This window comes from Pipistrellus hanaki, assembly GCF_964339955.1.
Source record: "Pipistrellus hanaki genome assembly, chromosome: 9".
Classification (NCBI taxonomy): domain Eukaryota; kingdom Metazoa; phylum Chordata; class Mammalia; order Chiroptera; family Vespertilionidae; genus Pipistrellus; species Pipistrellus hanaki.
Window position 1 is genome coordinate 46,074,645 of NC_140511.1, and position 27,282 is coordinate 46,101,926.

At 50.8% G+C, this 27,282-nt stretch overlaps 1 protein-coding gene across 2 annotated transcripts; it reads right to left on the bottom strand.

The window, feature by feature from the left end:
• Positions 1-266: 266 nt before the first annotated feature.
• Positions 267-27,130, bottom strand: TRIM3 (tripartite motif containing 3). Of its 2 annotated transcripts, XM_084894481.1 has the most exons (12): positions 26,997-27,130; positions 18,684-18,849; positions 9,760-9,991; positions 9,381-9,532; positions 8,988-9,168; positions 7,999-8,731; positions 7,746-7,849; positions 2,726-2,893; positions 2,374-2,542; positions 2,061-2,131; positions 952-1,092; positions 267-823 (listed from the first exon to the last, which is right to left on the bottom strand). In XM_084894481.1, exons 2-12 carry the CDS (start codon positions 18,812-18,814, stop codon positions 671-673), a joined length of 2,235 nt encoding a protein of 744 aa, XP_084750607.1. In that variant the 5' UTR covers positions 18,815-18,849; positions 26,997-27,130; the 3' UTR covers positions 267-670. The 2 variants fall into 2 exon arrangements, with proteins under 2 accessions (XP_084750607.1, XP_084750608.1); XM_084894482.1 differs by lacking the exons at positions 18,684-18,849; positions 26,997-27,130 and having other exon boundaries at positions 9,765-9,991.
• Between the last annotated feature and the right edge of the window lie 152 nt (positions 27,131-27,282).

Genomic DNA, 27,282 nt, shown 5'->3' on the forward strand with positions numbered 1-27,282 from the left:
CCCAGGCTCCTCTCAGCACCAGGGCAGGGAGACACAGGACACTGTTTCTGCAGAAGCTGCAGGGCCTGGGATGGGGATTTGGCAGGTGGCTCAGGCTCCCGGGGTTCACCCTCCCTTGCTCTTCCCTCCTGAAGCTTCAAAACACCAGGACCCATTTAGGAATCTGGGTGCCCTGCCTGCCTGCGTGCCTACTTTTTAGTCCAGAGCTAGGCCCGCCATCCCATCCCATCCCCTCACAGCCTCACCCCACAAGAAAGCAACAAAACCACGTGGCGAACACATTTATTTAATACGGGGGTCTCTGTCAGTGTGTATGGGTGGTAGGGAGACAACCAGAGGGACTTCCGCCCTGCAGGAAGAGGCTGTTCTGGCCCCAGGCTGGGGTTGGGAGCAGACTGAGGGGGCGGGGGAGGTGTGTAAAGGGGGGAGGGTGAAGCTCTGCACACGTCCTGGGAACCACAGTCCAGGCCCACCCAGTCACCAAAGCAAGAACCGAATAAATAAAGTGCAACCGTGGGGGTGGGAGACGGGGGGAGGGAGGGCACCGGGCGCACCCACGCCCACAGCCCACATTCAGTGCTGCCAGGTCTGGCCCAGCTGCGGGCCAGACACGCCTGTCCAATCACCCCTATGTCCGTCCCTCCATGAGCCGGGCAGGGCCCCTGCGCAGCTACTGGAGGTAGCGATAGGCCTTGAAGCAGTGGTTGCCGGCATCGGCCACCACCACGTGGCCGTCCGAGGTCAGTGCCAGGCCCTGTGGGCCGTACAGTGGCTCTGCAGACGTGTTGATGTAGGACAGGAAGGAGCCAGAGCTGTCGAATACCTGGGGAACGGGTGGAGAACGAGGGAGAGCTGAGATCAGGCTGGTGAGGGGCATGCTGGGGGGAGGGAGTGTGTGCGTGGGGAGCAGCGGGAAACCTCACCTTCGCGCCGTCCCTGGGCCTCACTCACCTGGATGCGGCTGTTGCCCCAGTCAGCCACGATGATGTTCCCGTTGGAGTCCACGGCCACTCCCGTGGGAGCATTGAACTGCCCGTTGCCCTCTCCGTGGGAGCCGAACTTGAAGAGGAACTCCCCGTCGGCACTGTACACCTGGCAGGAGGAAGGCTGGGGACTGGGGACCTGGCCTCAGACCGAGGGCAGGGTCTTGGAGGAGGAGGGTGGGGGAAGCTCCAGGCCTGAGGACCCCCAGGTCTGCAGCTACAGCTCCGTTCTTTTCAGCCTTCCCATCCATGCACCCCACTGCACTGGACATCTCCAGCTGATGCCCCTCAGACCTATCACATCTAACAGTCCATTTCCCAGGAGAGCAGTTCTCACTTCTCTTTCAGGGACTGGCAACATCCATTTGGCCATGAGTCACTGTCGACTGCATCGTTTCCTCTGCTCGACAGCCAGTGAATTGACACAATCATTGATTCTACCCCAAGTCTGTAAGATATATAATATATATATCTCCACAGCAATGGTCCTTATCTAGATTGTTGCAAAGACAGATCTTCCTGCCTCTAGTCCTGCCCCAACCAGAGCGATCTTTCTCAGACACACAGGATTGTATCACCCCACCTGTCTGCAATCCTCAGCGACTCCCGGAACTCTTAGGAAGAGATCATGCTCCTCAAAGGCCACACAAGACTCATCCCTGCAAATCCAGTCTGAACTACCTGTAGTTTCTTGAACATGCCTCAGGGTTCCCACGTCCAGTTCTCAGCTCCTCTGGTCCCCTTTGCCTCAAATCCTCCTCTCCTTCTCTACCTTCTGGTTAACTCCCACTCTTGCTTTAGGCAATTCTCTCTCATCTGAGCCAATGCTCCTGCTATGCCCTCACATTTCCCTACACTTCCTTATCACAGAACGTATGACATCAAATTGTCACATGCCAGTTAACTCTTCTCTCCTCTACTAGACTATAACTAAGAAGACAGGAAAGTATTTGCTTGATTCATGACTGCATCCCCATTGCTTCTAACATAGTGCCTGGGTCCAAGTAGCACTGCCATGAATGTTTACAGCACAAATGAAAGATCTGGGGGCAGGGGGAGGGAAGGGAAGACACTGACCTTCACTGAATGGTTATGGAAATCCGTCACTACAATCTCATTCTTGTTGTTCACAGCCACAAAATGGGGCCCTGAAAATATAAAGTGGTCTCTAAGGCAGTAGCTGGGACACCGGGGTGGGGAAGAATACCTGTGATGATGAAGCTGGGGTGTTAAGAGAGGGGTGGGGGTCTCTGGGATGACGGTGCTAAGGCCCAATGAAGGGAGGGGGTTCTCTAGGGCCAAGACACAGAGGAGGGGTCTTTCAAGTTGGGATCCCCTGGTTCTCTGGGACTGGGATATCAGAATAGATGTCTGACTTGTCTCCTCATACCTGCGAAGTGGCGGTCAGTGGCTCCACGGCCCCCAAAACGGCCAACCAGCTTTCCATTGGGTTGGAAGGTGAAGACACAGCAAGACTTGTTGTCGACCACAATGATATGTCCGTTACGGTCTACAGCCACCCCCTTGGGGCCCATGAGGCGGCCAGCTCCAATCTTGGTCTGGAAGGAGATGAGCATTAGGGTCTTTATCCTGCCTGGTCCGGAGAACACACCCATCCTGGCACCAAAGCAGAATCCTGGGCTGGGGATGGACCAATCCTGGCCCAACCACCAGGGGACACTAGGAGAGTCACTTCAGCTGATCACCTGGGGTGCAAAGTGTAGTGATAATAAGTTTCTTACCTTGAACTTGCCCTCAGGGGAGAAGATGCTGACCCAACGGTTGTCATAGTCTGCAACGATAATGTCTCCATTGGTGTCCACGGCCACACCTGTGGGGCGTTGCAGCTGTCCAGGCGAGCGCCCTCGGACCCCAAAGCGGAACTTGAACTGGCCTTCGTTGGAGAAAACCTGGAGCACAGGATCAAGGGAGGGAGGGGAAGGAGGGGAGAGACTGTGGGCACAAAGGAAAGGGAGCAGGATCCTGAGGGAGGAGACCCCCATTCATTCAGTCATTCAGCAAGGACTAATGACACCATGTCAGGGCACAGAGAAGAATCAGACATGTCCGCAGACCTAGTGGGCATGCAGTAGAGGTGTGAATGGGACTGTAGGAATATAAAAGGGTTGAAGGAGTGATCAGGAAGGGCTGCAGAGGAGGATATCTGAGCTAACAACCAGAATGGATGCTGACAGGTGAACCAAAGTTGGTCAGTAAAGAAGCAGGAGACAAGACATTTAAGCAGACTGGACAGTGTATAAAAGGCACAGAGTCCAGCATGGGCCCTGCTCATCGTGTACAACAGAGGTCAGGTGTTATCCTTGATGTAATGGGGATTCACCGAAAATTTGTGGGGAGTGACAGGATGAGATTTGCTTTTGTGGTATAATAAGACATTCGTTTGGTCTTTGTCCCCCAGTGCCTATCACAGAGCTCCTCAAAGCCTGGGAATTTCCTGATAGGATTGCCTTTTGTCATTCATAAGGGGCCCTTTTTGAGCTTAGGCAACTGCACTGACTTGGCAGGGGAGGGGGGGGACCCATATAGCCTCAGGATGAAGCTGGTCATTAGAAAGACCAAATGATTAAAGGATTGGAAGTTACAGCCTATCCAACCTCTGGGAAGGGTTGTGCGTGTGTGCGCACACAAATGAAGCTCTATAAAAACTCCTGAACAAGATTTGATGAGCTTATGGGTTGGTGCCGAAAGGATGGAGCACCCCAGTTCCACAGAGAGAGAAGTGCCTGCACTAGGGACTCTTCTGGACCTTGCCCTCTGGACCTCTTCATCTAGCCGCTCATCTGTGTCCTTGATCAGATCCTTTACAGTAAGCTGGTAAACCCAAGCAAATGTTTCTCTGAGTTCTGTGAGCCTATCTAACTAATCGAACCCGAAGAGGGGGCTGTGGGACCTTCCAATTTATAGCAGGTCGGCCAATGCCCAGGTGACAGCCTGACTTGCAACTGGTGTCTGCGTGGGGCAGCCTTATGGGACTGAGCCCTTTACCTCCCCGTACACAGTGTCAGAACGGAATTAAATTCATAGAAAACATGGCCAATGTCCACTGGAATTAGAGAACTGTTTGGTAGTGTTTGGGAAAAACACCTGGGAGTTTGTAAGGAAGAGCACTCTGGTTTCAGGGAGGAGTCAAGACTGGATGCTGGCCAAGCATCAGAGGCTGCTGCGGCAGTCCAGGTGTGAAATGATGATGGCTTGGGCCAGGGCACTGCTCGAGGGCAGCAGATGGACTCAAGAGACATATACCGTAGAGGTAGATTCAACAAACTTGGTAGCAGACAAGGAAAGGAGGGAGGTGAGGGAGATGGACCGGGATTAGCCCTTCCAGGCTATGGGGCTGACCAGGCAACCTACCTGGCCAGAGTGAACCTTTCAACCTCTCTCGCTCTTCTACCTCCTTGACCTCCTTTAATGCTCCTTCCCTCTACAGCTAAGCCTTCCCTGCTTCTCCTCCTTTGCAGCCAAGACGTTGCTCACGGCTCACTGCGTAAGTCCCACACACTGCTTTGTTATAGGCTCTGGGGACATAAGAGGTATCCGAGCCAGGAGCAGCCTTGGCTAACTCAAGTTCTGGGCCTTGGCCTTAATTTATCCAGACCTGCTCCCTCCTTAGTGGACTGGGCCCCTGTCCTACCCCATCCCCGTCTCTCAGGCCTGCAGGGCCGTTTGAACTGGTCCCACCAAGAGACATCACTCCCTCCTAATGTAGACCTTCTATGATGCCCTCACCCCTTCTGCTGTAGACCCCTGCAGTGGGATAGCACTTGCTAGCATGAGAAGGGAAGGACCACAGACTGGAGAGCTGATGTGAGAGAGACTACAAGGTTCTCCCAGACCAGCAGTGAGATTATACATGTGCCTTCTCCAGTCTGAGAAGCTCAACTTCCAGCTCAAAACTCAGAGGCTTGTGGGGTGTGGGGGACATCTTACTCTTCCTGTCCTATCCTATCCCATCCCTCACACCTGGCCAACTCCTATTCATCTTTCAATTCTCAGAATTTCCAGGTCACTTCTTCAGAGAAGCCTTCAACGACCAACTCCAACCCCTGAATCAATGTATACACCTACAGTTAGGTCTCTGTGATATATGCTTTATAGTTCTCGTCATAACAACCATCACTTCTGTAACTAAATATCTTTGTCCCCTTCTAAGAAAGTTCAAAGTGGGGCAGGAGCTGTGTCTGTTCTTTGCTGCTGCATTTGTAAGTAAAGCAACTGGCACATAACAGACATTCAACAAATGAATGAATTCCCCAGCTCAATCTCAGATCGCAGCCAGACACCTCCACTGGAATGACACTCAGCAATCTCAGACTCAACACGTGCAAAAGGGAATTCATCAACTTATACCTAGACCAGCTCCTGCATGGCGACACCACGGACCCAATGCACCAAACCCTGCCGTTCCCGAGCCCTCCCTCTCCCTTGATGTCTGATAGCTCATCAAAACCTGCCATGTTTGCTTCCTGAACATCTCTGGGATCTGCTGGTGCCCTAGTGTGGTCTTTAACATCTCCCTGCTATATCACAGTAGCACTAAGTAACTTCGGGACCTGAGCCTAGTAGGGGAAAGAGACTAAGACAAAATTAAACAAGTCGGTGGTTCTGGTAAAGTCTGAAAGTGTTTATAGCAAAAGGTTGAGGAGCTCAGAGGAGAATGTGATTAATATTCTGTCTGAAGGAAATGAGCTGATAACATTCCTGGACTAAGACAAGTTACTCAAATTGTCAAACCAAATATGCAAATTGAATTCTTCACTCAGCCTCCACCATACGTGGGTCCAAAAGAGGAAAAGTTCACGCGGAGCCCAATTCTCATGAACGGAGGGGTACAGGTCACAGTCCATCTGGGAGCTCAGCCCATACCAGGCCTGAGGGCCCAGAGTAAGAGAAGCAGAAACTCGGCTTTGGAATCCAAGTCAGGTTCCTAGCAACTGGGAAGCTGGAGTGCAGGTTGGAGTGGGAGCAAGGGAGACCGCTAGAGGACCAGTAAGTGTTTGGAAGGGAGGGGACTACGTCAGGCCCCACCTCTCAATCCCCCACACCCCGAAACAGTGGACAAGCCCAACTCATCAGAGAGACAGATTGGCACAGGTCACTCTGCATGTGAGCACTCATGTGAACGCACAGGAGGGAAGGTTTCCCAAATCTCAGCATTTGTGCCAGAAAGCATCCCTGGCAGGAGGAGCAGGGAGAGAGTTGGAGGGCAGAGGAAGTGACTGAGTAGGGCCTCAGCACCACCCCCACGCCCATCTCCTCTTCACTATCCAGGCTGCGTCCAAATACCTCCCTGTGCTGAACCGGGCCTCTCCATTCCTCCGCTCCTAGGAAGAGGGCGGGAATAGAGGCTGGCTGGAAATAAAGGACCGCGAAAATGGTCACGGAAGAGCTCGGGGCACTTGCAGCCTGGCAGGTGGGACGCAGGAGCCAGGTGGGATCTGACACTGAAGCGACAGGCCTTTGGCAGAGCTGGACCTGTGAGGGGGCGCTCCGGCTGGGTCAGGGAGAAGTGTAAGTTTACAGGCGTTGCGAAGTAAGGATCTTCAGGGAACAGCTTTGCTCCCTGATAAAGTGTTTCCGCGAACTGAAGCTCAGGATAGTCACAAACAATCCCACACAGCATAAACTCGGTGTGACCTCAGCTTCTTGGCTCCTAAGAGTAATCTACCTCCAGCTCCTTTGGGAATCCTTCCAGCTCCCTGTACAATCCCCTCCAGCACTCCCCACCTCCTGGCTTTTGTTGACAGCCGCCACCTGGACTGGTGATATTTTTAACCAACATGAGAAGGCTCACTCACTAGGTGTCAGGCAGAGTACGTTATGCCGTTTAATGCTTCCAGCGACCCTCTGAGGTATTCTTTTCCTAATTGTACACATGAGTTAACTGAAGCTGAGAGAGGTCACATGACTTGCCAGTAAGTGGCAGAGCTAGGATTCAAGCCCAGGTGTCTGGTTTCAGAGCCCGGGCTTTTAACTGCTCCGCTGTGTCTACCACACAGGGCTCTGGGTTTACTACAAGGAATAAAAAGAGAAAACCACATTTTTCTGGCTTTAAAGAGCTTGATGTGCAGCAAAGGCCGCGTCTATTTGTGTGGCAGATGCTTTAATCCGGTGTGTGAGGGAGGGAATGAGAGGACCACCTGTGAGCGTGCACTGTAGTCTGGCCACTGAAGACACCCCATTTTCACAAGTTAACCCCATTTGACTGTTTGGTCCACCGGATGTTTGCAGAGACTGGTGCAGACAAGATACATTCTTGAGCCAGGAAGGTATGTTGGGACACAGCAGGGAAGGGCAGAGCCAGCATCCTGACCACGTGGTGGTGAAGAGAGGAGAAAGTCAGCCAGCCAGGTGGAGGCTCATGAGGAGACAGAGGAGAAGGAAGAATGAGCTGACCTTTAAGGTCCAGGAGCTGGTCTGGGCTGAACCATGGCCTGGGAGGTAGAAAGTGCCAGCACAGTGAACCCTGGTGCCTAACTGTGAGCGTGGTGATCCTGTGGCTAGCGGGGGTGAGGTTACAAGTGGGTGAATGAAGGGCGGTGCTGTGATTTCTTGCTCTTTAAGAAATGGTACTATATGCAAACCTTTTTTTTAAGTAAAGCTTCGATTATTGTACATCTTTCAGGAGTAGATCTATATTCTATACACTGTTTTTTGTTGGTTGGTTGGTTGGTTGGTTGGTTTGAGGAGGCTGTAGCTGAAGGGCCTGTATTTCGGAGATGTGGGAGCGGGACAGGCGCTCACCTGAATACACTGGTTGTTGCTGTCTGCTACCACTATGCGGCCACTGCTAGCTGCGGACACTCCCTGTAAATTGGTGAATTCGCCTTTCTCCCTTCCACGGCTGCCTATGGAAAGGAGATGGGAGGGAACACAAAAGAATTTAATTCACTTGCAGGTCATTTTGAAACTCCCTGCCCTCTGCGCGCAGCCTCCTGCCTGGCCCCGCCCCCGCCTGGCCCCGCCCCCGGCCGGCCCCGCCCCCGGCCGTCAGTACCGACTCGGAACACCAGCTCGTCCTCGATGGGGTTGTCCTTCCGTTTGCCGCTGGTGCTGTACATGGAGCTGGGCCTCCGCACCGCCTTCTGGCGTACGTGGCTGCCGGGGCCGCCGGGGGACTTGACGCGGCGCTTGACGTCGTCGGGGGAAGGCGGCAGGTCCCCGGGCCGCAGGGCGCGCACGCGGAAGGGGCTGCCGCGCACCGGCTGGCCGTAGAGCAGCACGGAGAGCAGCAGCTCGCCCTCGGCGCGCGCCGTGTACACCAGCTCGTACGTGCCGTTCTTGTGGTCCACCACGGGCACGGGCAGGCGCGTGCCGTCCGGCGCCGTGAGCTCCGCCCGCAGCTCGGCGCTGCCGGTGCGCACCAGCCGCCCGTCCTTGTCTTTGGTCGTGACGGTGAGCGAGGCCGCCTGGCCCACCAGCGCCTGGCGCAGGCCCTCGCCCGTGGCCACCGTCTCGTGCGCCGTGGCGCTCGTGGTGAGCAGCGCGCCCAGGTTGAGCACCGATCGCCGAAGCCCGTCCACCTCCAGGACCAGTTCCAGCTGCGCGTTCTCGTGCGGCCGCTCCGGGAAGGCCTGCGCCGCCAAGGCCGCCAGGCGCTCGCGCATGTGCTTGCGGACCAGCAACACCTCCGGGGCCGAGCCCAGGCGCAGGGCCTGCTCCGCGAAGCTGCAGCTGCTGCCGATGTGTTCCTGGCCCTGGCGCAGTGTGTCCAGCTGGCTCTGCAGCACCTGAGGGATCAGGGGTGGGGTGGGTGAGAACAGGGGCGCAGAGGCGGGTCTCTGTGATTTCTGGTGAACGGGCAGCACGATGGTGTGAAAGGAAGACAAGCGAGGGAGGGTGGACAAGGGTCGGTCACAGATGCCCACAGCACCTGCGGGGCCATGCCAGGAGGCAGGAACTGTTGACTAGGGAAAGGGGGTGTGCAAGTGTGGGAAGCAGAGAATCATGGGGAGCAATAAAGCAGGGAAGGGTGAACAAATGCACCTTCTGCTTCGCCCCACAGATGGCCTCCAGGTCATTGACCAGCGCCTGCTTGCGCTGCTGCAGTGCTTGCTCCAAGTCCTCGAAGGCGGCGCTGATCTGGGCCAGGGCCTCTGCCTTGCGCTCCTGCAGCTGCTGGCTGATGCCCCCCACCAAGGCGATCGCCGCGGACAGCTGTGGCAGCCTGGGGAGGGAAACAACTCATACTGGGGTGGCTTGAGGCGTCCTTACCAGACCATCCCTTCTCCCTACTGCTGCCGTCCAGATCCCCTACCGTCCAGGAGATCCCCTGCTCTCTCACAGTTTGATCTGCACCCTGCCCTGGGTCCCTCCTCTGCCCCCGCCGAAACACCATCTCTGACGGCCCCACCAGCCCAGGTCCCCACCAGCGCCTACCGGCCGCGCACCGCCTCCAGCTGGCGCTGCAGGGCGGCCTTGTGCTGCTCCACCACGTCCCGCAGCAGCACCGTGCCGTGCTCCCGGTGCTCCCCTGCGCGGCACTCGCCGCACATGGCCGTCTCACAGGCCTCACAGTAAAACTCCATCGTCTGGCAGCACAAAGACTCCAGTTAGGCAACGTTTAGGCGCCGGACTTCTCTGCCCCGCCCCGCCCCCACCCGCCCTCCTGGCCCCTCCCCTTCCAGGTGTGCCCCCTACACCTGGGCCACTTATTCCGAGAAGCACCTCTCACCCACAGCCACTCGGCCCCCTCCCCCAGCCTCTTCCCCTCCCCTCCACCCCAAGTCCTGGCCTCACTGGGCCTGCTTGGGCCCACCTTGCCTTCATGGTTGGGGCAGGAGAGGGGGCGGCCAGCCACTGCGCTGAGGGGGTGGGGGTCCTCCGGGTCGTGGGCCCCGTCGGGTGCCTGCTGCATGGCCTCCATGAGGCTGCTGATGAAGAAGTTGTTCTGCAGCGCGGAGACGCCCTGCTCGGGGAGGATGGACGTCTGCCGGCACACTGGACAGGACAGCGTCAGGCTCTGGGCAGGGATATAGTTCTGGAGGCATCTGGCCAGAGAGGGAAAGAGGGGGTGGGGCAGCATCAGTACACTCCTCCTCGCACTTTCCCTGGGTGCCGATGCCTCTCCTCACAGGGGTGCCACCGCACTGCATTGGGAAACCTCTCTGGTTGGCGCACACATCTTGTCCTGCCAGCAGGTATAAAAGGCCCCATCTCCTCTCTCACGACTGCGTAGAAACACATCCCTGACCTCTCAGCAGAGCTGACATATCCGCATTCCTCACCGTGTGCACACACACTGGTTCACCTTTCAGAGGTGTTTACAAACCCTTGGCATAGAAAAAATGTGCCCTTACTTTAATTAAACATTTACGGACTGCCTACTCTTGTCGAATTTGTGCCAAGCTCTGGGGATATAAAGATAAAGCACAGTGCATACCTCTAAAATACTTCGAGTCTACCGAGGAGTGTTTACAGAAGTTCTGAAATAGAGAGTCTACAGAAGTAAGCAGTGTAATGATTAAGGGTGTGGACCCTGGAGCTAGGCTGCCCGGGGTTCAATCCCAGGTCAATCATCTATTAAACTGTGACCCCTGACAAGTTACTTAACGTGGATGAGCCAGGGATTCTTCCTTTGTAAGATGGAGACAGTACAGACTTCACAAGGTGGGGAGGATTAAATGTAAAGGGCTTCTATGCCTAACTCACAGAAAGCACTACATCTTATAGGCTCTGAGTATTTGCCTAACTCACAGAGAATGCTATACATTGTAGACTACTATTTATCATTAATAAAAGGAATATCGTAGATGCACTGATAAGGAAATGCACTGAGGGGCACCTGGCCTGGGGTGGGTGGAGAGGGGAGCCAGGAAAGGCTTCTGAAGAGGTGACGTAAGCTCCATCTTCATGCTTAAATAATGTTAGCCTGACCAAAGGAAGGTGCAGGGGGAGGAGGGAGGGTGTTCCAGACACAGAAGGCATCCAGAAACAGCACAGTGTGGGTAGGGAATTATAAACAGCTTGATGTGGCTGGAGGCCAAATCCAAGACAAGGAATGGTAATGGGAGTCTGGAGAGAGACAGGGGCCAGTTTATGGAGGGCCTTATGGGCCACACACCAAGGAGCTAAGAAGTCATTGCAACAGCCAAAGGGAGCCCCCGGAGCATGGGACAGCCAGGTTTCCATTGTATCAAGCTCCTCTTCACTGCCTCTTGGTGGAGGTCAAAAGAGAATGTGAAGAGACAGCAGACAAGGGGTTTTTAACATCATCATCATCCAATTGCCATTTATTAAGCACCATGTGCCAGGCGCTGTACTTTATATTTTGTTTATGTATATAGACTCTGAAAGGGTGAGCAGACCAAGGAAACAAAGCTAGTGAACACTGGAGCCTGGATCCAAAAACAAGGCAAACATTCTCTTGCAATCGTTTAGGCAAGAGATGAGAAGACCTGGGTTTAGGCAGAAGCAATGTAGACTAAGGTGGAATAAATTTGAGAAGCATTTAAGAAGTGTAGCTAATAGGAGGCACTGTCTGATTAGAAAGGGGAGGTGGGAGATGAATCTTGGTTGACTCCCAGGTTCCTAGCCTAGAGCAGTGTTTTTCAACCTTTTTTGGGCAAAGGCACACTTGTTTCATGAAAAAAATCACGAGGCACACCACCATTAGAAAATGTTAAAAAATTTAACTCTGTGCCTATATTGACTATATATAAAGTAATTCTCTTGAATAGGAATCAAATAAACACAAAGAAAGTATTTTATAATTACTTTATTATGAAATATTAAGTAAACAAAATAGTGAAAAATTATAAAATTCTTGTCTTGTCTGCACCTACGGCACACCAGGCAACATCTCGCGGCACAGTAGTGTGCCGCGGAACAGCGGTTGAAAAACGCTAGCCTAGAGCACTGAGTGGATAGTGGCGGCATTCACAGGAAGAGGAGTGGTTTCTAAGGAAGTTCACCATAACAGGGGACATCCAGGTAGAGGGGACCCGCAGAGAGCTGGGGAGAAGACAGGTTAGAGATATAGAGGAGGGTGCTGTCAACATGTACATGGCCTCTGTGGCCCTGGGAGAGGATACAATCAGCCAAGAAGGGGTTGGCGGGGGTAAGAGGAGGGCAGAGCACCCATGAGGGGGACAAAGAGCCATGGGCAGAGCCGGTGACAGAGCAGCAAAGTACTCAGCGCAGTTCCAGGAGGGAAGGAGTAGTCATCAGTGTCCAAGTAGCTGAGGACTCAGGGAACATTAAGGACCGAGAAATGGCCAACAAGTTTGGCAAATGTGAGAGTACTTTGTCTGTAAGTAAAACAGAGACACCAGAGTGGTAGGGGAAGCAAAAACTCGACTGTTGCCAGTTGTAGAGTGAACAGGGGGAGGTTTGAGGAAGAAGGGGGTTGAGGGACTGAATGACAGCTATGGGGACAGAGGCAGGAACAGTTCTTATCTGTTTGTGATGGGAGCCTTGAGCATGTGTATACATGGAGGAGCCAGGAGAGAAGGAGAGACGGAAGAGGCTAGAAGAGTCCAGGGATGCGGAAATGGCTCGGATTGGTCTGAAGAGGAATGAACCACCTCCTCTGACTGGAGGAGGGAAGAGAGGTAGATGTATTTGAGCACAGGAGCAAAGTTAAGGAGCTGGTGCCTAACTTGCCTCAGGCAAGATCAGCTGCTGCGTGTGAAGGAGAGAGAGGATTCAGGAGAACGGGGGAGCTGCGATTAGTCACTGAAGGGTGGAGGAGAGGACGCTTACAGACTGACCAGACCACAAGTCTGTGGAGGGAATATCTGCATGCTGCAAACTTCCCATATATCTTCGGTCTCTTCTGTTAATGTTCTCTACACCTCTACATCTGAACTAATTAATTTATTTACTTAACAAACAGTACGCGCCAGGCACGGTTCTAAGTGCTTCACACAAATTAACTTATTTGTGACCTCGTTTCCCCTGCAGTCCTCTCAAGCAGAGAGTTGTTTTTTTGTCTCATACTCCACATTCCTTAGGGCCAGAAGGTGGGGTTGAGTCCTCCCCACCCCCAGATGAAACATTTCTAAACTATTCTTTAGCTCCTTGAAAGCTCAAGCCTTCTGTCTACACCACCCCTCCTTTTATTGTCTCTGCTAACTTAATGGTTGCTTCCCCGGTCACTACATTCTTTGGGTCTGGCTTACTCTCTTCCTCTGTTAACTCTTGACCCATACCACACCCCACACCCTCGCCCTCCCCCCCCCACCCCCCACACACACACACAGTCTCCTCCCATCAGTTCCAGTGGCTCTGACATCCACCAGGTGACTCATCCACTATCAAGATTTCTTAGTTCCTTGATCTCCTCACCCCAGCGATCTTTCCTTCCACTTCACCTCAGCAGTCCACTCCCCTGCTCCCACCACCACCCTTATCGCATCACTCATCACTGCATCAACTCTACAATCTGCATTTCTACCATTCTGCTCTGTTCCCCTGTGGTTCCCCTCCCAGCTCATGGACTCTGGTGTCTCTCCTGCAAAATACCTTCGAACTCATCACGGCCTCCTTCCTTTGTTGAGCATACCTGACTTACAACAGCTTCCTAACTGGATTCTTGTTTCCACTGTTACTTCTCTGTAATCTATTCTCAGCACAGCAGCCAGAGTGAGCTTTTAAAAATCTAGTTTACTTCACATTATCTCCCTGCTAAAATAAATCCTCCAAGGGTATTCCACTGCAATTATAATAAAGTCCAAACACTTTCCTACAACTGCCAAGCTACCCCATAACTGTCCTGACTCTTTTGTGCCTCATTTCATCTCACTTTCCTCCTCACTCAGCCCCCCTGGCTTCTTTTCTGGTCTCTGAACATGCCAGTTTACTCCTTCCCTAAGGCCCTGCATGGCACAATGCAGAGATTTTCCCATTGCTTGGAACTCATCCTCAGGTATTAGGTCAAATATCACCTTCTCAACTAAGCCTTTCCTGAAGACTCTATGTAGAATAGCCGCTGGCCCACCCACCCCATTTACTCCCTGCTTATTTCCTGCAAAACACTCAGCACAAGCTGTGACCCACCTGTTTGATTATTTGCTTGCTTATTGTCTTTCATTTCCCACTAGAACATAAGAGTGAAGACTCTACAGAATACTATAAATAATTATACTCCAACAAATTGGGAAAATCTAGAAAAAATGCATAAATTCCTAAATACACACAGCCTTCAAAGGCAAATCATGAAGAAATATAAAATCTGAATAGACTGATTACAAGTAATAATTTGAGTTAGCAATTTACACCCCCCCCCCCAAAAAAAAAGCCCAAAACCAGATGGCTTCACATGTGCGTTCTACCAAAGATTTAAAGAAGAGTTAATATCCATCTTTCTCAAATTATTCCAAAAATAATGAAAGAAGAAGAAAAGCTTCCAAACTCATTTTATGAGCCAGCTATACACTGATACTAAAACCAGACAGAAGCCACACACAAAAAGAAAATTACAGGCCAATATCCCTGATGAATATACTAGTAGATGCAAAATTCTCAACAAAATATTAGCAAACCAAATTCAAAAATACATTAAAAGATCATACATCGTGATCAAGTAAATTTATTCTAGGGATGCAAGGATGGCTCAACATCAGCAAATCAATCAATGTGATACATCACATTAACAAAACAATAAAAATCATATGTCAATTATATGCCAATATAATGAAGAAAAAGCATCTGACAAAATTCAACATCCATTTATTTATTTTAAAAAAAAAAGTCTCACCTGATGAACAATATTAACTGTTGATTATAATAGAATCAGAGATAAGGGAGGGGAGTGGACTGACAATTCTCGGGGAAAAGGGGAGTGGTGGATGAGGGAAGAGACTGAACATAAACTGTGCACCTATGGATGAGGACAATGGGGGGTGGGGAAAGGGCAGAGGGTGGGGTGGGAACCTGGTGGAGGGGGGAAAAAATGAGGAACTTTTGTAATAATATGAACAATAAAGATTGATTTTAAAAAATCAATAAAAATATATTAAAAAAAAAAGAAGAAGAAAAAAAAAAAGTCTCTGCCGAAGCCGGTTTGGCTCAGTGGTAGAGCGTCGGTCTGCGGACTGAAAGGTCCCAGGTTCGATTCCGGTCAAGAGCATGTACATTGGTTGCGGGCACATCCCCGGTAGGGGGTGTGCAAGAGGCAGCTGGTCGATGTTTCTCTCTCATCGACGTTTCTAGCTCTCTCTCTCTCTCCCTTCCTCTCTGTAAAAAATCAATAAAATATATATATTTTTTAAAAGTCTCAAAATTCACTATAGACTGATTCATTTGCCTCTCAACATAACCATTATTGCTTGTCTCATTTTCAGTTCTTACAAGTGTATTTCTAGTATCACATGAGCTCACTCATCTAGGGGAAATGATGAACAACATAGACTGATGAACAAGAACAGCATCGATCAGACTGTCGGGCCTCAGAAGGAAGGTAAGGGAGGGTGGGGATAAGGGAGAGAGATCAACCAAAGGACTTGTTGCATGCATATGTCTAACCAGTGAACATGGACAACTGGTTAGACATAACCAGTGGGAGTGGGAGCATGCGTGGGAAGGGGTTTGGGATGGAAATGGGGGGGATGAGAACAAATATGTGATTCCTTAATCAATAAAGTAATTTAAAAATAAATAAATAAATAAATAAGTGTGGCTCAATGGTTGATCATCAACCTCTGAACCAGGAGGTCACGGTTGATTCCTGGTCAGGGTACATGCCTAGGTTGCAGGTTTGATTCCCAGTAGGGGATGTGAAGGAGGTAGCCAATTAATGATTCTCTCTCATCATTTATGTTTCTATCTCTCTCTCCCTCTCCCTTCTTCTCTCTGAAATAAAAACATATATTTTTAAAAAGAATTAAATCTTGACATTTGCAAAAGCATGGATGGACTTTGAGGGTATTATGCTACGTGAAATAAGGCAGAGAAAGACAAATACCATATAATTCACTTACATGTGGAATCTAAAACACCTGAACAAAACAGAAATACACTCACAGACGCAGAAAATAAACTGGTAGTTACTAGAGCGTGAAGGGGTTAAAGGGGGAATGAAACAGGTGAAGGACATTAAAAGGTACAAACTTCCAGTTGTAAAATAAGTCTTGGGGATGTAAAGTATAGGGAATACAGTCAATAATATTGTAATAACTTTGTATGGTGACAGATAGTAACAAGATTTATTATACAGATCATTTGTAAGGTATATAAATATTGAACCACTATGATATATACCTGAAACTACAGGATATTGTATGTCAAGTTTACATCAATCAAAACAAAAAGACTGAAGGGTCTGCAGTCAAACCTGAATTCAGACCTTGACTACTAATTGTGGAAACATTTCTTAATTGCTTAATGACTCTAAACCCTAGTTTCTCCAAAATGGGGATAATCAAGTATCTATTGTAAAGATTAAGTAAATCAATACATGCCAGTCCCTTGCAAATAGTAAATAATCAATACATAGCAGCTATTATTATAATTTCTCAGGCATTGATTTTCTCCAGGAGCGTTCAGTGATCTGGGCGTAGGAGAGGGTACAGAGACATCTTACTGACCCAGCAATGAGCTTCTGCCACGTGGATTTAGAGAAGAATGAAGATGTGAGTGGACGGTGGCGGACAGTCAGATGGACAGCCATGGGATCCAGGATGGGTGGAAAGAAAGGCAGGCCAGGAGGGAGCTGTCGAAGGGGCTGGATGTCTATAACCAGTGAAAGCTGGTGTAGTGGGAGGAGGGCAATGGGAGCAGGAGTGGGACAGTGGAGTTTATGACCACAGAAGAAGAGGTATTATTCTGGGGGATGGCAATGTGCAGCACGTTCTTGGTCATGAGTATGACCAAGGTGGCATGGAGGACATCCCAGAGAAACAGACAAGAACCCAGAGGCATAAATGGATCATAAAGTCATTCAAATTGACGGAAGAACTTGGAAAGGGCAGGAGGGCAGAGTCTGTGTCCAGCTGATAAAGGGGAGGGCGCAGTAGAGCTGAAATCTGAAAGAGCAGGGCTGGAAGGGACGCAGAGTCCCCGGGGCTGAGCCAGGTTTCAGTGAAGGCATGGGTGGACACAATGGTGAGAAGACCCAGAGACCAGGCCACTCAAGACAGAGCGATGAGGGAGGAGGGCCGGAGAGAGAACATTGTCCAAATACAGATGTGATCATGTTTAAAACCCTGCAAAGGCTTCATGGGCAACATTCCCTAACAGGCCCACAAAGTTCCACGTGGTGTGGCCTCAACCTTCCTCTCCAGCTCCATCCCATGCCACTCTCAATCCTGCCTGGCCAGGCCTCCTCGAGGCCCACTGACCTGACACAGTCCCTCATTCCCATGTTCTTCCTTCTGCCTGCAATGCTCTTACCACTCCTTTCATTAGTTAACTCCTGCTCAGCCTCCAGACTGCACCTCAAGGATGCCTTCCCTGATTTTCCAAACTATAAAATCCCATATGCTCAGCTCTCATAGTTTACACTTTATTTGCAGCTCTGATTAAGGGTGCAATATTACATTTACCTGTTGCCTGGCTATATGATTATTTGATTACTTTCTCCGTCACTATATTATGAGTTCTTTAAAAAAATTTTTTTTTTAATTTTATTTTATTTTAGAGAGAAAGGATGGGAGAGAGAGAAAAACATCGATTTATTGTTTCATTTATGTATGCATTCCTTGGTTGATTCTCCTCCCCCACCCCCCCAATTTTGAAGAACTCAGTTTATTAACTGACCAGATTACAAAAATAACCATGGTAGATACCTTAGTTCAGCGTTTTTCAACCGCTGTTCCGTGGCACACTAGTGTGCCGTGAGATGTTGCCTGGTGTGCCGTAGGTGCAGACAAGACAAGAATTTTATAATTTTTCACTATTTTGTTTACTTAATATTTCATAATAATTATAAAATACTTTCTTTGTGTTTATTTGATTCCTATTCAAGAGAATTACTTTATATATAGTCAATATAGGCACAGAGTTAAATTTTTTAACATTTTCTAATGGTGGTGTGCCTCGTGATTTTTTTCATGAAACAAGTGTGCCTTTGCCCAAAAAAGGTTGAAAAACACTGCCTTAGTTCATCCTTCTAATAAGCCTGTTGATCTCCCTTGGTTGATTCTTATATGTGCCCTGACCCGGGATCAAACCCACAACCTTAGCATATTGGGTCGATGCTCTAACCAACTGAGCTACCTGGCCAGGGCTATCCTGTAAGCTCTTTAAGAACAGAGAGATCTCTGCCTTTGTTTGTCACTGCATACAAGTGTAGCTGCTTGTTACATGCTAGTGAATGTTTGTTGAATGAATGACTGATGGATAGAAGCCTAGAGGCTGGAAGGGGTTGCCTTTCCCTCGGTGCTCCAGGACAACAGGGTCAGGCCTAGCTTCAAACATCCGCCCACTGGTCATAAAGTCCTCTGGTGCCAGGGCTGGTTGAGAGTGTCAGCTCCATCTGATTTCTCTGATGCCGTGGAAGGCTGCCTTGGGGCTTGGGAGCAGAAAAGCCCTATTCTGGGCAGGAACCGTGGCCCAGTGTTAGGAGCTCCTGGTCCTCCCATGGGTGCTTGCATCAAACCTCATCTCCTGCAGGGTGGGGTTCACCTGCTTCCCTGCATGGGCACACCAATCTCCCTCACATCGTACAGGTTTACACATGTCCCTCCCCTCTCAGGGAGCCCGGCAAGGCCTTCCTCCCTCCCTGGACACACCCCTCCTCACCTCTCACAGAAGGTATGCAGGCAAGGCAGGACCTTGGGGCACCGGTACCGATCCAGGCAGATGCTGCACACCAGGAACTGCTTGTCCATGGGCTGGACCTCCGGGCCAGGGCTGTCCTGCCTCTTCGCCATGGTGCCCACAGATGGCTCCCGCCACTCACACCAGCCTGTGTATGGAGAAATGGTCAGCACCAGGGAAGTCAGCACTCCCTCCCCCACCTGATCCTCACCACTCAAATGCCCTGCAGAGAACTAGCCCCATTTCTTCCCTGCCAGGGGCAACACAGGCAGATCTCAGGGAGCAAGGTGAAAGAGGTGGGCCGAGTAACCCATGGTTAAGAGCACAGACTTAGGGTTAAGTTGGGGTCAAACCCAGCTCAGACTCTTACCAGCTATGTGCCCTTGTATAATTCATAAAACATCTCTGAGCCTCCGTTTCCTAATTTGCAATTATGGAAATAACAATCCCTACTTCACATGGTTATTCTGAGACTTGCAATAGTGCTCGTCACGTGCATGGTACCCGGATGCCCACTCTCACTGAGATGTTCATCCTTTCTCTCCTCTGTCTCCCTCAAATCCTCCTCCAGGAGACCTTCCTGATGGAGTGTCTCTCCTCTGACTACCTACAGCCCCTCCTACCTCTGACCCTCCTCTCAGCACAACTGCCCAGGTGCATTCTTTCCCACATCCAATCAGTAGGTAGGTCTGTGGATTCTGCCTCCTAAATATCTTATCCCCTTTTCTTCAACCACACAGCTACTGCCCCCATCAGATCACCACCAATTCTCTCCTGAGATGCAGCACAGCCTTCTAACTGGTAGCCTTGTCTCTTCACTTATGCTTCTCGCCCACCCCCCTCACAGTTAGAATGAGGCTTCTACAACATAGATTCCATCTTGTCACTAACTTCCTATTTAACTTCCTTCAACAGTTATGCATTGTCCAGAGGACAAAGTCCAAACTTTTAAATTTGCCAACATGGCTTAGCTTTGCCCACACCTCATTCCACAATTAGTAACACTGTCCTTTCTGTTCCTGGAAAATTCCTTCTTCTCTTTTACTACCGGGCAGTCACACATTCTATTCCTTCTGCCTAAGATCCTCTTCCAAGCTCCCCTTTGCCTGACTGACTCCCAATCGTCTTTCCAGTCACTATGTAGATGTCACTTCCTCCAGAAGGCCTTCCCTGATTTCCTGAAGTCTGGGTAAGGTGCTTCCACCTTTGTGTCCCACTGCACGCTCTATTTCCTCCATCTTAGCCCTTGTGCCATACTATAATGTTATTGTATAATAGCACAGAGCCTAACATAGGATCAATCTATATTTATTGAATTCAATAATTCAACAAATATTTATTAAGTGCCTACTTTGTACAGATAAACAAACCAGACTGATAAAACAAATCAGATATAGTCACTATAGTCACTATCCTTGTGATAGAGAGGTGGTGACAGATATTTTTATTTTATTTTATTTTATTTCATTTTTTTATATTTTTTATTGATTTTGTACAGAGAGGAAGGGAGAGAGAGAGAGAGTTAGAAACATCGATGAAAGAGAATTATCGATCAGCTTCCTCTTGCACACCCCCTACTGGGGATATGCCCGCAACCAAGGTACATGCCCTTGACCGGAATCGAACCTGGGACCCGTCAGTCCCCAAGCCGATGCTCTATCCATTGAGCCAAACCGGTCTCGGCGTGACAGGTATTTTTAAAGTAAATAAACAAATAATTACAAATTGGGAGAGGGGCATGCTATAAAGAAAAGGATGCTATGGAGAACACTTTTCTTGTTGGTGATCAGGGAAGGCCTCTCAGGTGACTTTTAAGCAGATCTCTGAAAGATGGGAGGAAAATGGTCGGGATAAAGGTGGGAGCATGAGAGAGTGAGAGAGGGAAGTCATTCTGGCTAAAGGAACAGCATGAATGAAAGTTCTTAGACAGAGGGCTCACTGAGAAATGGAAAGGACCATGTGGTTATCAGGAAGGACCTTGATGTTAAGAATCTGAATTTTCTCCTAATTTGGGTGAGAAATGATACAATTTAGAATAAAATAGAAATACATTAAAAAGCTCCTTTGGCAGCTATGAGGATTGAAGAGAAGTAGGAGAAGGGAGACCAGTTAGGAGTCTACCCCAGTACTTATAAGATGTTGGTTATTAGCAGAGCTATAGATAAGAAGGTGGATTGATTTCGTAAATACTCTTGAGGTTGAATCAAAAGAACATCATTATGGATTCGATGTGAGAGGGGAAAGGAATGCCAATAATAACACCCACCTCTCCCACACCACCCCATTTTCTCCCTCGAGCAAGTGGGAGCTGAGGAGGTGATTCTGGACATTATGTTTTATTTATTTTTTGAAATATATTTTTATTGATTTTAGAGAGGAAGGGAGAGAGATAGAAACATCAATGATGAGAGAATCATTGATTGGCTGCCTCCTGCATGTTCCCTACTGGGGATCAAGCCTGCAACCCAGACATGTGCCCTTGGCCAGAATCGAACCTGGGACCCGCAGGCTGACACTATCCACTGAGCCAAACCGGCTAGGGCAGGACATTCTTTTTAGATATGTTAAGTTTGAGGCGATTGTGCAATATTCAGGTAGAGATGTCAAGTAAGGAATAGAATACAGGTGCTCAAGTGAGAAGTCTGTGCTGGTTATTAATTTGACTTAAAGCAACAAGCAATGAGAATGGATGAGACCATCTAGGTTAGTGGTTGGCAAACTGCAGCTCTCGAGCCACATGTGGCTCTTTGGCCCCTTGAGTGTGGCTCTTCCACAAAATACCACATGCGGGCGTGCACGTACAGTGCAATTGAAACTTCGTGGCCCATGCGCAGAAGTCGGTTTTCGGCTCTCCAAAGAAATTTCAATCTTTGTACTGCTGATATTTGGCTATTGAGTAATGAGTTTGCAAACCACTGAATCCTAGAGAGAGTGGAAAGTGAGGGAGAACCCAGAACAAAGGGAAGAAAACCAGGGGAGTTGTGACCAAGGGAATCAAGAGAAGAGAGCGATTGGGAAAGGAGTGACGAGATAAGATGAAGACTGAAGAGTGTCCACCAGATTTGATTGTGGACAGGGGCAGAAGCCATGTTAGCTGACTAAAGAACGAGTGGAGATGGCGAAATTAACACCGCTGATGTAGACAGTTAATGAGAGAAATCTTGCCATGAAGAGAAGCGAAAGATAGCTGGAGTCCTTCACAACAGGCAGTGGCTAGGAGCAAGTCAACACTCTCTGTGCCTGCACCATGAACGAATGTTTACATGCATGCAGTGGGGCCAGTCCAGAGGCTTCTCTGGGCTTGAGGAGGGACCAGAGAGAGGTTAGGCTGCATGTGCCTTCTGTTTGAGTGGGGGTAGGCGTGGGAAGGCTCGGAAGGGCATGGCTGAGAGCACTCTCTCCTGGTGTGGACACTGGGATTCTGAGGTTCTCTCTAGAAGTGATGGGTTCTGAATCTGGAAACTTAATACAAGGACAACACAGCAGGAGGGAGGACAGATTGAGGGTTGGTGTAAGAAACTGGAGGCCAGAGCCAAGCTGAAGCTTCAGTCTGGTGAAGGGGAGGGCGGGGAGAGTAGGCGTGGCCTACTGGGCAGCTGATGTCAGGCTCCGCCTCTGTCCCAGCCCCAGGGTCTCTCCCAGCCTGTTAGAAAGGGGCGGGGACTGGGCTACATCCCAGGTCTCACAGCTCCTCCCTCCCTTCCCCTTCCTGCTTCAGTTCCCCACCCAGGCTTGCCTGATAGGCACTGCCTCTGAGGCCACAACTTTGCCTGCATCACTCAATGTCCTTCTCCCAGATTTCTCCTTCCACCCTCCCATCCCACTGCGCCCTGCAGATCTGCCCCCAAGGCCCTACAATCAATGGTTTAAGTGGACTGTTTATCACAGCAGACACTGGAGGACCTTGAACGCAGAGCTGAGATTTCAGCCTCTTTCCTCTTGTCATCCTGCATGCTTATGCCCCCCTCTGTTCGAAAGGCATCTCATTTCCTATTCAGCATTCATTCAACAACTCTGCTAGGCCTGGGAATACAAAGATAAATAGTCGCAGCTCAGCCTTCCTGGATTCCACAATCTAATAAATAGATCACTGCAGTGCAATGTGGTGAGGGCTCTGATGAGGAAGCACAGAATGCTCCAGGCGCACAGAGGTCACTAACCTAGACTTGGGGTCAGGGATACTGGAAGCTGGAGGACAAGGAAATTCTCCTGAAGCAAGCAAGGGTCGCTCAAGCTGAGATCGCCAGGATGAATGAGAGTTACAGAGAGCATGGTGCCTCTGTCTCAGGAAACTGAAGCATACACTGGGACAGGGGAGGACAGTTAAGAAACAAGACGGGTTGGTAGGCAGGAACTATTGTAGATCACACAATGCACTGCTGGCCTAATGAAGGAGTATAGACTTTACTCTTCCCTTCTAGGGGATTAAGGCTTTATCTAAAGAGCAAAGGAAACATTTCTTGGGGAATTGGGATATTCGAGTATAGAGTGATAGAGCCACAATAGTAAAATTTTGACTGCTGCATGGAAAATAGTTTAGAAGGGAAAACAAGTGGGAAGTTCAGAGACTTCCAGAGGAGAGATGATAGTGGTATTGACCAGCAGAGTAGCAAAGAGAAGGTTGAGAGAAGGGGATTTCATAGGGAGGAATCAATAGAACTTGATTGCTAGATGATCTGATGTGAATAGAGGGAGAAGAATTAGAGATGATACCTAGTTTTCTTGCTTGAAAACTCTGGAAGAAGAGCAGTTGGGATGAGAGGGTGGGAAGTTCCATGTTTAATAAGATGACTCGGAGGTGCCTATGGGAGAGGCCCAGCTGGCAGTTGGAGATAGGCTGGCGCGTAGGAAAGGCGTCTGGCCTGGAGAGAAAGGTTTGGGATGGTGCCTGAAGCCATGGAAGTGGATGACATCACCCAGAGACGAGAAAGGAGAGCCTGTGACTATATCCCGAGGAACCTCAACATTGAAGGGATAGGCCCAGGAAGCAAAGCCTGCAAGAAATGGAAGAGGTGTGGCCAGAGAAGGAGGAGAAGCAAAAAAAGAGGGAGACTGCGAAGGCCAGGGGAGAATCAAGCTTCGTGGACAAGGAAACGGTCTCATTGTGAAATGCTGGAGAAAGGTCCCATGATTTAAGCCCAGGAGAAGCCGTGATTAACTTCAGAGCGTGCGGTTTCCAAGGGCCGGAGGAGAGGAAGCCAGATCCGAGGGGCCGAGGAGGAAGTTGACTGTGAGCGAATGAAGACAGCCAGTGCTGCTGACTCCACCAGATCCCTGACATCTGCAAAGGATGTGTTTCAAGGCTTTTCAGTTTCTCCAAACTCTCAAACGGCGTCTCATTTCCCCCATGACTTCCTCCTGCAGCCCCAGGAGAGCCCCAGGTTTACACAGCTGTGAGTGGAGATAGGTAACCGAGGCATTGTTCAAAAGTGGATGCAAAAGGTCATCTAGGCTCACTGGCTTCCTAACATGACTCATTCCTGTGCACTAGCCTCCAGGTGTATTTGATTATTTGAGGCCTCGGCACAATGTCAAATGGCTGCACGTATGGTCTTTGAAAACAGATGAAGCATAGGAGAGGGTAAAGTCCTCCAAGCCAAAGGATCCTATTCAATAAGGTTGGCGAGGAAGGAAAGTAAAGAAATTCGCAGTACCGTCTCCCCCACCATTGCCAGACTGAGTAGGTGAATGAACTATTCGATCAGCTGGTCAACCTTCCAACCAAACTTCGATGGGCATACTCTGGACCAGGCCCTTTCACTTGGAACTGGAGGTGCAAAGCCGAAAGATAAATATTACCTGTCCTTCCCAGCTCTTAGACAAGTGTAGAAATGGACATGGAAATACATAACTACAATGTGATGAGTGTCCTGATATGGACATAGCCGAACTGCTGTGGCAGCCAAGAGAAGGGAGTCTAAGTCAGAAGAAGGTGAAGGAGAAAGAACAGGCCTCCAGGGGAAGGGATATCTGAGCTGGTGCTTGGGGGACCAATAGGAGTAGGATAGATACATTGGGAAAGCTGAGCAAAGGAACAGCATGAAAAATTAAGAAACAAGGACCAGATGGGCCAAAGAGCAAGACTCAAAAGGGTAGATAGAGGCCGTACCCGACGCTTTCATGACCACTGCGTTCGAGTTCTCCACTTGCTCCTTGGTTGCTCGGTCACTGCCCATTCCTTAAATGTCTCGTTCCCCAGGGCCTTGTTCTAGGGCCCTTCTCTCACTTTCATATTCTGCCAGGGAAATCTCATCCTCTGCCAGGGTTTAGTTACTAACCACTGACTAACGACTCCCAGATCCTCATCTCCGGTGCAGAAAACTTTGAGTCCCAGCCCTGTATACCCAACTGTATCTTGGACAAGTCTACATGGGAAATGAGTGGAGACTCACCTAAAGCTGAATTCATTTTCCCCTACTCTTCCTGCTGTGTTTCTCATCTCAAAAAAAAAAAAGCGGGGGGGGGGGGGGGGGCACCATCGTCCATCGAACCACACCAACCCTAGGAGACCTCTCGGTTCGTTCACCCTTCGGATACTAGCTATGACGATCCTTGATTCTGCCTCTAAAATGTTTATAGGTTAGAAAAAGGTCCGGCGATCCAGGAGCTGTTCTTGACGGACGCTAATTTCACAAATGCAAGGTAAGATTGGGCAAGTTCCTACTCCATCCCCCCCTTACTTGTAAACTGTGTGTGTGTGTATGTGTGTGTGGGGGGGAGTCGGGGGTCTTTTTGTTCCCCAAATCTGAGATTCCCAAGATTCTCCTTCCAGCCAAAAGTCCCTACGGATTGTAATATATGCCAACGCGCGTAAACCCCATCTTGTGCTACCCTGAGGATGTGATTGCTGGTTTCCATGGTAAGGCCAGATGTGTCAGAGGGTGGTTGCAATTGCCCCCACCTCCCTTCCAAAATAATGTTTGCCGAGTTTAGGGAACCCACGGCACTCCATCCTATCCCAGCCGTATGGTTTTGCTCTGTCTTTCCGAACACAGGCTGTCATCCCAACTATGGGCCTTGGCTCAAGCTCTGCTCTCATCAAGAATGCCATTGTCCCCTCAGTGGCTGAGGCGGCGGCACCTGACACACAGAGGGTGCCCAGTATACATCGGTGACAGGCGAGCCGTGTTTAAATCACTGCAGTCTCCTCTCACCGGACAGGGAGGCAAAAGCAAAGGTACCGGACAAGGTAAGCGAACAAAGCTCCAAGGAAAAAGCCCTCCACGTAACCTAGAGAAGCTTTCCCGCAGCACAGGGGAGTAAGCGCTCTGTCACTGGAGGCATGCAAGACCAGAGAGGCAGGGCACCTGTCAGCCCTGCAGCTCTGATTCCAATTCCGCAGTCAATCAGAGCCCTGCTTAAGCGATGAATGGGCCCTGGTGAGCTGGACAGGCGGGCAGGGGCGCCTGGGAAAAAGACCACACCTGTTCCAACTTCCCAGACCCCATCTTCCTCCTGGGGTCAATCTCCACCTGAGAGACCCCCTCCCCTATCCCCACCCTCCCCCCAACACACACACACCAGGAACAAGCCCAGGGCTGCCTTCCGCCAGAATGACCTCCCTGGGGTGCAGCCTGCCCCTCCAACCTGCAACCATCTGTCCCTGCAGGTTTGCAGCCCAAGAGCTGTAGCCAAGTGGAGAGGGGAGGAGGCCAGACCAGGGAGGGGCTTGGGGTCCTCCAGGCAGGGCACAGGTTGCAAGGGAACCAGAGGGGGGTGGGGGGAGTCCTTTCCTACAAGAAACAGCCTCCGGATGGGGCTTCCTGTCCAGGGAGCAGGGCTAGGGGAGGAAAGAGTGTCCTCCATCCTGACCGGCGGGGCTTTTGGTGCCGGAGGAGGATGAAGGGGTGGGGTGAGGGGGAGCAAGGGGTAGAAGTGTTGGCACCAGGGAGAAAGGAACCCTTCATACAGGCTGGGCCACAAGATTCCAGAGTCCCACTCAGCAACCCCCCACCCGCCCCCCGCCACCGCAGCCCTCACCATCCGCAGCAACCCACTCCCTCCGCCAGCAGACACTGGCTCCCAAACCCCGCGCCTCTCCAAGGGAGGAACCATCACCGCCCGCCCGCGCCTGCCCCCCTCCAGCACGGACCTCACGTGAGAGGCACAGCCCAGAGAATGCCCCCGCCGCTCCCGCGGGCACGGACACGCCTCACGTGCACAGAGGCGGCCGCAGCCTCGCAGAGCATCCGTGCCCGCACCCGCAGACCCACCCTCGGCCGCTCGGACCCGGCCCCCGGCCCGGGCGGACAGGGACACAGACGCACCCCGGGGACGCCCGCCCGGCGCACTCACCGCGGCGGAGCGGGATGGGAGGCCGAGGCCCGGTCTGCGGCCGCTCCGAGGGCCCGCGGCGCCGCCCGCGCTGCCCGCGCTGCCCGCGCCCGTCCGCCCGGCCCTGCCCGCGGCGCCGCCCCACGTCCCTCGCCTCCGCGGGTCCTCGCGCCGGCGCCGCCGCCGGACCCGCCGCACAGGCCGGAGGGAGGGGCCGGGGCGGGGCTGCGGACCAGCCGGGGGAGGGGGCGGGCCCGGCGCTGAGGCCCCGCCCATGCTCCGCCCATCGCGGTCAGGCCCCGCCCCC